The following is a 13,119-nucleotide window of genomic DNA, read 5'->3' as shown; positions in this document are numbered from 1 at the left end:
GACCCCCGACCCTCAAGCTGAGGCTTCAGGGGACCCCCGACCCTCAAGCTGAGGCTTCAGGGGACCCCCGACCCTCAAGCTGAGGCTTCAGGGGACCCCCGACCCTCAAGCTGAGGCTTCAGGGGACCTCCGAGCCTCAAGCTGACAGTCTTGGAGACTTATCACCCTCAAGCCGAGACTTCAGGAGACCTCCGAGCCTCAACCTGAGACTTCAGGAGACCTCCGAGCCTCAACCTGAGACTTCAGGAGACCTCCGAGCCTCAACCTGAGACTTCAGGAGACCTCCGAGCCTCAACCTGAGACTTCAGGAGACCTCCGAGCCTCAACCTGAGACTTCAGGAGACCTCCGAGCCTCAACCTGAGACTTCAGGAGACCTCCGAGCCTCAACCTGAGACTTCAGGAGACCTCCGAGCCTCAACCTGAGACTTCAGGAGACCTCCGAGCCTCAACCTGAGACTTCAGGAGACCTCCGAGCCTCAACCTGAGACTTCAGGAGACCTCCGAGCCTCAACCTGAGACTTCAGGAGACCTCCGAGCCTCAACCTGAGACTTCAGGAGACCTCCGAGCCTCAAGATGGGGCTTCAGGTGTGAGTACATTTAGTTTGAGGGGGGGCTGTTGGCCATGGCAGAGTTGCATCTCTCACAAAGGACTACAACCCTCAGCATGTCAACGCAGTGACAGACAACTGGCATGCTGGGACTTGTAGTCCTCCAAGATTGTCTCGTGTGACCTCCCCAGCCCCTCCCACACAGGATTTGTGCCCCTTCAGGTCCTAGGAAACCCTCACGCTGGGCCGTATGTGGACCCTCCAGGGTAGAAGAGGGACAAGTGAGCCCATTGGTCCCCACTGTGCCAGGCTGAGACTTCTGGTTCCACAACCCAGGAGGACCGAGCCTCCCATGCTCTCATTGGTAGCAGGGAAAGGGCTGTGATGTTGCAGTTACCGGGTCCCGGATCTCCTCCATGTCTCCCCCGGTGTCCTGTCCGTTCCTCTGCACGAACACCGCTTCCGGTCTCTGACCACCCGCCCACCGTGCAGGACCAGGCTGAGAAGGTAAGGTACTACGCATGCGCCAACAGCCTCACACCACCTATTGCGCCTGCGCGGGGGATTACGGCTAGCTGGCTCTACTACGCATGCACCAAAAGCCTCACACCGCCTAATACGCCCACGCAGAGGTACAGGTAGTTGTCTCTCTTGCACATGCGTGAGCTCGCCTGATAGCTCTGTGGTTACTTGGTGTATTGCTTGATAATCTTCACATAGGAATACAAATCACAGCCTACATCTAGGGGCTCTCAAACTAGCAGAGAGCAAGGGGAAAAACAAAGCAGGAGAGGGGCTTATAGCTGTAACCAGAGTCATGTGACCGGCCTCTCCTCCAATCAGCGAGTTTGCTGTGGAGTGGCAACTTGTTTCACAGTTATCCAGAATTGCTGGGCTACAAATCGTATGATGAGCAATTATAAATCGCTACAAATCATTGAAAATAACCAGAATTTCCTGAAAATACAAAATGTGCCAGTGTGAGAGGTGCCAAAGATGTCCACAGACAAGTATGAGGTGCCAAAGATGTCCGCGGACAAGTATGAGGTACTATTGATGTCCACGGACAAGTGAGAGGTTCCATAGATGTCCACAGACAAATGAGAGGTGCTGTAGCAATCCACGGACAAGTATGAGGTGCCAAAGATGTCCACGGACAAGTATGAGGTGCCAAAGATGTCCACGGACAAGTATGAGGTGCCAAAGATGTCCACGGACAAGTATGAGGTGCCATAGATGTCCACAGACAAGTATGAGGTGCCAAAGATGTCCACAGACAAGTGAGAGGTTCCATAGATGTCCACGGACAAGTGAGAGGTTCCGTAGATGTCCACGGATAAATTAGAAGTGCCGTAACTGTCCAAGGACAAGTGTGAGGTGCCGTAGATGTCCGTGGACAAATGAGAGGTGCCATAGATATCCACGGACAAGTATGAGGTGCCATAGAGGTCCACGGACAAGTATGAGGTGCCATAGAGGTCCATGGACAAATGAGAGGTGCCATTGATATCCAGGGACAAATGAGAGGTGCCATAGATGTCCGTGGACAAATGAGAGGTGCCATAGAGTCCACATACAAATGAGGTGCCATAGATGTCCACAGACAAATGAGGTGCCATAGATGTCCATAGACAAGTATGAGGTGCCATAGATGTCCACAGACATGTATGAGGTTCTATAGAGGTCCATGGACAAGTATGAGGTGCCATAGATGTCCACGGACAAGTATGAGGTGCCATAGATGTCCACAGACAAATGAGAGGTGCCATAGATGTCCATGGACAAGTAAGAGGTGCTGTGTACATCCACAGACAAGTAAATAGTGCTGAAGATGTCCATTGATAAATGAGCGATGCTATGGATGCTCATAAACAAGTCAGCAATGCCGTGGACATCCACTGACAAGTGAGTGGTGCCATGGCTGTCAATAGACAAGTATGCGTTGCCATAATCGTTCACTGACAAATGAGAGCTGCAATAGATGTCCATTGACAAGTGAGCAATGCCACGGGTGTCCATTGACAAAAAAGAGGTGCCATAGGTGTCCTCTGATAAGTGAGAGATGCCAGTAATGTACTGTACATCGACACCTGAGTGGTGCCATGTACATCGACACGTGAGTGGTGCCATGTACATCAATGGACAAGTAAGCAGTGCTGAGCATGTCTATGGACAGGTGAGAGTTTCTATGGAAATCCATTGACAAGTCAACATTGGTAAGGATGTCATCAACAAGTGAGTGGAGCCATGTATGTACATTGGTGAGTAAGCAATGCTGAGTATATCCATGGACAAGTGAGCTGTGCAATGGTTCCTGTGGATGTCCATTGACAAGTGAGTGCTGGCGAAGGTGTCCATGGACAAGTGAGCCGTGCTATGATTGTACGCTACATTGAGTAGTAAGTAGTATCATTGATATCCATGGACAAGTTAAAGGTGTCACAGATTTCACTGGCAAGTAATGTTGTGGATGTCCATGGACAAGTGAATGGTGGCTTAGATGTCCATGGGTGAATGAGTAGTGCCATTGATGTCCATGGACAAGTGAGAGGTGTCATAGACGTCCACTGACCAGTGAATAGTGCCATGGATGTCCACGAGTAAGTATGTGGTCAGGTGGATGTCCATGGACAGGTAAGTGGTGCACTGTATGTACACTGCCAAGTGAGTGATGCCTTGGATGTTCAAGGACAAGTAGTGCCATGGATGTCCATGGACAAGTGAGCTGTACTGGGGGTGTCCACTGGCAAGTGAACGATAACAATGCTGTCCATGTATAAATGGTGCCATGGATTTCCATGGACAAGTGAAGGGTGGGGTGGATGTACATTGATAAGTGCAACAGATGTCCAGGGACAAGTAAGCAATGCCAAGAAGTCCATTGAGAAATGAGAGGTGCCATAAATGTCAATGGACAAGCAGTGAGGATGTCCATGGGCAAGTAAGTAGTACCATGTATGTTCACTGACAAGTAAACCGTGCCGTGGACGTCCATTGACAAGTGAGTGATGCCATGGATGTCTATAGACAAGTGAGCAATGCCAAGGATCTTCATAAACAGATTCATTCAGATTTACATCTACTGTAACTCATCCGAACTTGTTTTCGAATTGGATACACTTTGGAAGAATAAATTCTTTTATTTAATGCTCTTGGTTCCATGACCCCATCGGAGAGATTTTGCCTCACACTTTCTCTGTTCCTGTGACAGCAGGACAAGAAATGAGGAACTGAATTGTCTTTGGAGCAGTAAGAACAAAGGGTGGTTTCAATCTTTCCCAATGTAATGGGAAGGAAAATGTTTTTTTTTTTAAACTTACCATAAATACTTTTTTTTGGAGACCTTTGAGGGTCAGAGGAAATCCCTCACCTATGGGTTGTACTGCCATCTACATGCTAGGCCAGGATAACCTGTTATGGTACCAGAAGGCTTCAGTTTCGTAACAAAGCAATACCAATAGCATGATCATAAACAGAAGGGTCCTTTCATGGACTCCAAGAAAAGGATTTTACTGTGAGTACAAAAAAAATCTATTTTTCTTTCGTGCATTGAGGGACCCGGGAAGTCTTTTACTTTCCAGATGTCCTAAAGAAGCCCATGAGAGGTGCAACACAGCAAATAAATGCTAACAGGCCCAAGAAACTGAGAACTGGGGACTTCCTTCAGCTTAAAAAGACACCTGAAATACCTTACGTTTGAAGCTGGCACCAGACATAAATAACTGATATTAGAGAACAGTTTAACAAAAAATCATGTGGCAACCTTCTAAATGTGGGAAACAGTTGCTTAAAGCTGAAAATACAAAGAAGCACTCACAGATCTGGTAGAGTGCACCTTAACACAAAAGGGTGGAACATGATCCTGAAGACCATAAGCGTAGATGATGGTCTACAAAAGCCACCTTGAAATGGTGGAACGAGAAGCTGTAGGAACCTTATGGGGTCCATCAGGGTTTACAAAAAGAGGAACAGTCTTCCTAAAGGAAGTAGTGGCTAACACAGGGCTTAAAATTTCAAGTTCTGAGCTACTAGCCAGGCCTTAAGAGTTACTCACCACCAACAAACACACACAGAAACATGTACACACACACAGGCGCGTACAGACATGAATACACACAGATACGTGTACATACGCACAAACACATGTACATACATACACACAAATACACACACGTACATGCACACACAGACACGTACACACACATACATGTACATAAACACAGACACATGTACACACACACATACACACATGTACATACACACAGACACATGTACACACACACACATAAAAAGTTGCAGTACTTCCTTGTTCACACACAGAGCCGGGTACTGCACTCTAGGGGGAGGCAGAGAGCACAGCACGCACTTCTTCCTTTGCTTTGACTGTGCTCAGCTATTGAACAGTCAGACGGCCCCCAGTGCCAATCACAGATCCAGCCCGAGCTCCGAGCCTGCTCAGCAAGACGGCCCTGGGGGACACACTCGCCCCCACCATAATTTCCACTCGCCATTGGCGAGTGGAAATTTCAAGCCCTGGGCTAACAGATGAACCCACAGTCCAAAACACGTCCAGACATTCAAGGGAGATTACCTTTGGATGACCTGAAACTGGACAGTGGGACAGAAGAATGATGTTCTTGTTGAGATATAAGGTAAGAAATACCTTAAGCAAGAGGGATGCAAATCCAAGGAATGTCACCTTGTGGGTGAGTGTAGAGAGAGGAGTGCCTCTAAACCAGTGGTTCTCAACCTGGGGGTCGAACGACCCTTTCACAGGGGTCCCCTAGACCATCAGAAAACACATATTTCCGATGTGTAAAGAGCAGCTACTGTGTAGAAAGCAGCTGCTGTGTTGAAAGCAGCTACTGTGTTGAAAGCAGCAGTATTGGAGGTAAAACGACACTCATGAATTATAATTACTGGGTAAATAATTTTATGGTTGGGGGTCACCACAACATGAGGAACTGTATTATAAAGGGTCACGGCATTAGGAAGGTTGAGAACCACTGCTCTAAAAACGGTGGTTTTGGAAGCACAGAAAGAATCAAATCCCACTGAGTCACAAGGTAACCAACAGAAGGAACTTCATGGGAGACCCCCTGTAAAAGGTTTTAAGGAGTGAGAGGCCAATGGTCTCTGAAACCGGATAGGGCAGAAACCTGGCCTTTGATGGTGCTGGGAGCCAAACGCTGGTCCAATCCTAGAGAATTCTTCCCACAGAGAAACTTCTAGGGAGAAAATCCCAAGACTCTCACGAAGTGTAGTATACCTGCTGTGTTCAGCAAAAGACCTTGCAGAAAGCATCCTTCCTAGCTTCTAGCATTGCGGGAATCACAGATTCAGGGAAATCCTGTCCCTCAGAAACTGCTCTTCAACAATCATGCCTTTAAAGCTAGCAGCCGTGAAGCAGAATAGTAAATTGGTTGTTGAGACAGAAGATCTGCAGAGCCCACAGAACATTTGCCAGTCCTGAGCAATGAGGATGACCAGAATGCCCTCCATCTTAATTCTGAGAAGCACAGAAACTGTTGCAAGGGAGAAAGGGCATAGATCAGGGTGTACGGATTCCACTGAGCCACTGGAGCTTTCACAGTTTCCGCTAGAGGATTCCTGTACTTTGAGACAAACCTGTCTAGTTTGTTGTTGAACCTGAGGGCAACGTCTGGTGCCCCTGACCAGTGACACAGGTCCTGAAACTACCGCGGGTGTAGAGACCACGTCTGAAGGTCCATGTTCTGCCAGCGGGTTATCTATGCCTGGTATGTAGATGATGAACAAGGCTGTAACATGACGTTCTGCCCAAGACAGGATCTGACCTACCTTTTTTTTGCAACAGCCAGAGTTCTGTTTTCTCCCTAATGGTTGATGTACGCCACCACTGACTCTAAATCTAATAACTCTTTCGCAGGATGGTCCAATGCTGCAGAGACAGCTAAGTTGCCTGAAGCTTCAAGATGTTAAACAGGAGACTGGAGAACAGGAGATTCCTTAGAGAACCATGTCCCTTGCACAGACAGGGTGACCAGAACTCCACAAGCCCAGCAGGCTTGCATCCGCTATGAGGAATATCCCAAAAATGAACCAACAGCTTGAATCAAAGACCAGAGAATTTGTAGTTTCTCCTGTTGAAGAAACACTCTGGTCTGAGCGGTATCAAAGACTAGACCATAACACTCCAAATTAGTGGTGAAAATTCTGGTGCCGAAACCAAAAATTCAAAATGCACTTGGCCAAAAACTGAAATTCGTACTTTTTAAAAATGAATATATATATATTTTTTTAAAAAATACACTTTGATTAAAAAAAACAAAAAAACCCCCACAATATATACCCCAATTTTTTTGTAAAATATGAAAGAGGATGTTACTGCGAGCAAATAGATACCCAACATGTCACACTTTAAAACTGCGCAAACTCGTGGAATGGCGTGAAACTGCGGTACTTAAAAATCGCCATGGGTGATGCTTTAAACATTTCTACAGGTTAGTAGTGTACAGTTACAGAGGAGATCTAGTGCGAGAATTATTGCTCTTGCTCTGACATTCGTGGCGATACCTCACGTGTGTGGTTTGAACACCATTTACATATGTGGGCATGGGCTACGTGTGCGTTCACCACTACGTGCGAGCACGGGGGCAATTTAACCCCTCGCCTACAGGGCACTTATACCCCCTTCCTGCCCAGGCCAATTTCCAGCTTTCAGCGCTGTTGCACTTTGAATGACAATTGCGCAGTCATGCAACACTGTACCCATATGAAATTTTTATCATTTATTTGTGACAGATAGAGCTTTTTTTGGTGGTATTTAATCACCTCTGGGTATTTTATTTTTTCTTAAAGAAACCAAAAACCACTGAAAATTTTGAAAAAAAAAAAGTTTTAGTTTTTGTTATAAAATTTTGTAAATAAGTGATTTTTCTCCTTCACTGATGTGCGCTGATGAGGCTGCACTGATGAGGAGGCACTGATGGGCATTGACAGGCATTACTGAAAGGCAACACTCATATATGGCACTGACAGGCGAAACTGATAGGCAGCACTGATGCACACTGATAGGCAGCACTGACTGGCATTGATAGGTGGCACTGACTGGCACTGATGGGTGACACTGAAAGGCAGCTCAGATGGGCACTGTTATGTGGCATGGATGAGCACTGATGGACACTGACAGGTGGCGCTACACTGATCATCAGTGCTCTGATGATCAGTGTACATGTTCCTTCCGATTAATGCCGATTACCGGCTCTCCTCTGTCAGTGTGACAGCTCGTGGGGAAAGAAATGCCAATAACCAGCATTTCCCTGTTTACATGTGATCAGCTGTGATTGGACACAGCTGATCACATGACCGAGTCGACATCTTCGGCTCTTTCCGTGGATCGGTGATCCTCTGTGTCTGAGGGACACAGCGCACCGCCGATCACCCTGAGCCGCACATGCACAGTTAGAATGGGAGGACATCATATGACGTCCTCCCAGAATGAGAGAACCACCTTGCGTCTGTCATAGTACTATATGGCGGGCGGGAGGCGGTTAAACTTGTTTTTTATTATTACTTATTCTTTTTTTTTTTTTTTTTGCACTGTCCCTTTAAAAATTTTTTTAATCATGTTTATTCTTATCACAAGCAATGCATGCATCCCATGTGATAGAAATAATTAGTGACAGGTCCTCTTTATGGAGAGATGTGGGGTCAATAAGACCCCACATCTCTTCTCTGCAATGTAAAGCATTAGATAAAAAAAAAGCATTGATCTATTGCTTAAAAAAAAAAAAATGTCCAGAACCGGAAGTTACATCGCTCTGGTTCTCCAAGGGCATAAAGATGACTGGAGGCCATCTTTTCTTCACTAATCTCTATGCCCAGCGCTGGGATCGTTTGATGGTTTCCCAGGTAAGGCTGAGAACTACTGAGTGGCGGGATTTTTTCAGCACTTGTATCGGTGCTTTCTTTCATATCGGCTGACAACCGAAAGGGGCGTTTACAGCCGAAACATTTTGGCCACCAAAATTTCATTGCATCCTTACTCCAAATGATAAGTTGGTTCCACTGGAGATTTCTGAAGGTTCACCCGTACCACTGTAACGTATGGACAGTCAAAACTACATTGTTCAGCAGAGCCTGTGCCAACTGTTCCTTCTACAGCAGGTTGTCTACGTATTCCACAATGAGGCTGCCACAAGAGCACAGTAGAGCTAATACTGCGGTGAGCAGTTTTGTGAATGCTCGAGGTGCAGACAAGAGACCAAAGGGAAGTACCCCACAATGGTAGGGTAGAGGCCCCGAAGCAACACGTAGGAAACATTAATGCACTAGAACGATGGGAACTTGTAGGTATGCCTCCTTGACTCCTACAGAAGGTGATGACAGACCTGATGACTTTAATGCAGTATTTCTGGCCTCCAAAGAAGACATTTAACCACTTGAGCTCTGAAAGATTTTACCCCCTTCTTGAACCGGCCATTTTTTTTTATTCGGCTCTGTGCTAATTTAACTGGCAATTGTGCGGGCATGCAACATTGTAATTAAATTTATACTATTTTTTTCACACAAATAAAGCTTTCTTTTGGTGGTATTTGATCACCACTGGGTTTTTATTTAATGAAAAATTTTGAAAAGAAAAAACTTTTACTTTCTGCTATAAAACACACACACATTTATATACACACACACACATATATATATATATATATATACATACACATACATACATACACACACACACACACACACACACACACACACACACACACACACACACAGTGAAGGAAATAAGTATTTGATCCCCCGCTGATTTTGAATGTTTGCCCACTCACAAAGAAATGATCAGTCTAAAAATCGAATGGTAGGTGTATTGTAACACCGAGAGACAGAAGAGCAACAACAAATTCAAAAGAAATGCATGTCTAACAAATGATGACTGATTTGCATGTTCATGAGGGAAATAAGTATTTGATCCCCTATCATTCAGCAGGATTTCTGGCTACCAGGTGTCTTTCATACAGGTAACAAGCTGACATTAGAAGCAGTCTCTTAAAGGGAGTGCTGCTAATCTCATTTTGTTACCTGTATAAAAGACACCTGTCCACAGGAGCAATCAAACAATCAGATTCCAAACTCTCCACCAAGGCAAAGACCGAAGAGCTGTCCAAGGATGTCAGGGACAAGATTGTAGACCTACACAAGGCTGGACTGGGCTACCAAACTATCGCCAAGCAGCTTGGTGAGAAGGTGACAACAGTTGGTGCAATCATTCGCAAATGGAAGAAACACAAAACAACTGTCAGTCTCCCTAGGTCTGGTGCACCATGCAGGATCTCACCTCGTGGAGTGTCAATGATCATGAGAATAGTGAGGAATCATCCCAGAACTACACGTGAGGATCTTGTCAATGATCTCCAGGCAGCTGGGACCACAGTCACCCAAGAAAACAATTGGTAACACACTATGGCGACAAGGATTGAAATCCTGCAGTGCTCGCAAGGTCCCTCTGCTCAAGAAAGCACATGTCCAGGCCAGTCTGAAGTTTGCCACTGAACATCTGAATGATGCAGAGGAGGACTGGTGGGAAGTGTTGTGGTCAGATGAGACCAGAATCGAGCTCTTTGGCATCAACTCAACTCGCCATGTTTGGAGGAGGAGGAATGCTGCCTATGACCCCAAGAACACCATCCCAACTGTCAAACGTGGTGGTGGAAACATTCTGCTTTGGGGGTGTTTTTCTGCTAAGGATACAGGACAACTGCACCGCATCAAAGGGACGATGGACGGGGCAATGTACTGTCAAATCTTGGGCGAGAACCTTCTTCCCTCAGCCAGGGTATTGAAAATGGGTCGTGGATGGGTGTTCCAGCATGACAATGACCCAAAACACACGACCAAGGCAACAAAGGAGTGGCTCAAGAAGAAGCACATTAAGGTCCTGGAGTGGCCTAGCCAGTCTCCAGACCTTAATCCGATTGAAAATCTGTGGAGGGAGCTGAAAGTTCGAGTTGCCAAACATCAGCCACCAAACCTTAACGACTTGGAGAGGATCTGCCAAGAGGAGTGGGCCAAAATCCCTCCTGAGATGTGTGCAAACCTGGTGGCCAACTACAGGAAACGTCTGACCTCTGTGATTGCCAACAAGGGATTTGTCACCAAGTACTAAGTCATGTTTTGTGATGGGGATCAAATACTTATTTCCCTCATGAACATGCAAATCAGTGCATCATTTGTTAGACATGCATTTCTGCTGAATTTTTTGTTGCTATTCTGTTTCAGTGTTACAATACACCGAACATTCGATTTTTAGACTGATCATTTCTTTGTGAGTGGGCAAACATTCAAAATCAGCAGAGGATCAAATACTTATTTCCTTCACTGTATATAATTTCTTCATAAAATTAGGCCAAAATGTATTCTGCTTTGTCTTGAGTAAAAAAAAAAAATCAAAATAAATGTCTGCAAGCGATGGTGTATATATACTGGAATTTTTAGTTATACTAGTAGTGATGATGGTCAGAGACATAGTGCGGTGGGCAATCTGACACCAATACTTTGTGAGAACTGACTAACTGCCACTCACATCTCCAGTAACACCAATACAGTGATCAGTGCTAATATGTCACTCTACTAATGACTGGCTGGGATGGGATTAACCTCTAGGGGCAATTAAGGAGTTAACTGTGTGCATAACAATGTGTAATAAGTGCTGCTTTTTACTACAGAATGATTTGTTTCTTTTTCCAGCATTGCAAAGAGAAGAAACAAAAGTGATCTTTCCCTCTGTATAGAGTGCTGTGTTGTTTGTCAACACTGGGCTCTGGGCTGCGATTCTACATAGCCAATCAGCAGGTCCAAGCCATGAATCATTGGCCGGGATCTGCCTACAATCTCCAGCTACCTCAAAACACAGGGTAGTAGGTGGGCAGGGGCACGTTTGTGCCAAAAGCAGGCATCAACATACAGATACATCGCTGTGCCTGTAGGAGCTGCCCAATCACAGTATATGTACTACGGTAGGTCAGCAAGCGGTTAAAGCTTTGAGATCCAGGATGGGGTGCATGCCTCCTTTGCATTTGGTAACAGTGAACAGGTTGAATTAAAGTGATAAAGTCTTTTTTTTTTTTTAATTAACCACTTCCAGCCTGGACACTTTTACCCCCCTTCCTGACCAGGGCAATTTTCAGCTTTCAGCGCTATCACACTTTGAATGACAATTGCGCGGTCATGCAACACTGTACCCAAATGAATTTTTTACCTTTTTTTGACACAGATAAATCTTTATTTTGGCGGTATTTATTCACCGCTGAGATTTTAATTTTTTTTGCTATGTAAATGAAAAAGTCCAAAAATTTTGAAAAAAAAAGTGTTTTTTTTAAATAAAATTTTGCAAATAAATAATATTTCATCATAAATCTTTGCCAAAATTTATTCCGTTATCTTTTTAGTAAAAAACAAAAAAATCCAAATTAGTTTATAACCAAAAATTATAATTTTTAAACATTATTTTATTTTTTTATATTATTTTTTACATACGGTCACCCTAGCAGTACAGTGTCACCATGGTGACACTGTACTACTTGTGGGGGGTGATGTAGATTTTTTTTTTACACCGATTGCTTTTACACCCATATAGGATGTAAAAGCAATCATTTCTCTCTCTCTGTCTGCATTCTTGCACTCATTGAGAAGTACTGAGTGAGCTGTGATTGGTCAGAGCTTGTCACATGGTACAAGGCTGTTGTGAATATCCTTGTACCATGTGACCTCTGTGATCATTCACAGATTTCACACGTAGTAAGCAATGATGTCACAAGGGACATCTTGCTTACTACTTTGCATGTGATCACTGATTGGCCAATCAGTGATCACATGATCGGGACCTCATACAGAGGTCCCATCCGACGATCGGTGTTTCACTGTGTCCGGAGGACACAGTGGGCACCGGATCACGGTGCTGCGCGCTCCCAGGGATCGCGCACAAGCAGGGTGCGGGGAGGCCGTTTTATAAACGGCCACCCGACCCTGCACTGCCACCGCCTGGCCGTTTATATGTAACGGCCGGTCAGGAAGTGGTTAAAATAAATCATCTTGTAGATACTGTACTTACCTGTTCTGTGCAATGATATTGCATAGCATAGTCCCTTACTTCTTTTGATGGTCTCCTCCCATGCTTCCCTGCTCCTCCTCTCTTCGGAGTGCTCCATTGCAAGCTCTGTACTATGGGGGCACTCGTGCAGGTGCTTCTGAGCCAGCATGTGTGCATCCATAGACACACACATCGCAGCTCGGCCATACCCCCCACTTCCTCCTTACATGACTTGACTGACAACAGCAGCAGCAGCCTATGGCCCCCGCTGCTCTCAGTGAAGCCAGGAAGTGAGGAGAGTAAGGCTGACACGGCGGGGACATTTGTGGATTGTAAAAACTTTAGGGGGGGGGGGGTTGACCACAAGTAGCGGTGTGTTTTTTTTTTTTTTTTTTTTTTACCTTAATGCAGGGAATGCATTTAAGACTTTGCATGTAGACTTTAGAACCACTTTGAAATTGCTATGCCACAGGAGCTGGAGTAGTGACGCTTTGAT

At 45.3% G+C, this 13,119-nt stretch overlaps 1 protein-coding gene across 2 annotated transcripts in view; it reads right to left on the bottom strand.

Moving 5' to 3' along the window:
- LOC149432248 (uncharacterized) overlaps nucleotides 1-1,079 on the bottom strand; it is a 57,588-nt gene extending 56,509 nt beyond the window's left edge. For both annotated transcript variants that reach the window (XM_089665362.1, XM_089665363.1), the window contains exon 1: nucleotides 948-1,079. In XM_089665362.1, coding sequence (XP_089521488.1) covers nucleotides 948-1,073 — 126 coding nt within the window. In that variant the 5' untranslated portion in view covers nucleotides 1,074-1,079. The remainder of the gene's footprint in view (nucleotides 1-947) is intronic.
- Nucleotides 1,080-13,119: the final 12,040 nt, after the last annotated feature.

This window comes from Staurois parvus, unplaced genomic scaffold, assembly GCF_062004578.1.
Source record: "Staurois parvus isolate SC_StPar_1 unplaced genomic scaffold, SC_StPar_1.0 ptg002181l, whole genome shotgun sequence".
Lineage (NCBI taxonomy): Eukaryota > Metazoa > Chordata > Amphibia > Anura > Ranidae > Staurois > Staurois parvus.
The sequence above is the reverse complement of the archived record's forward strand: the minus strand, read 5'-3'. Positions and strand labels throughout refer to the sequence as shown.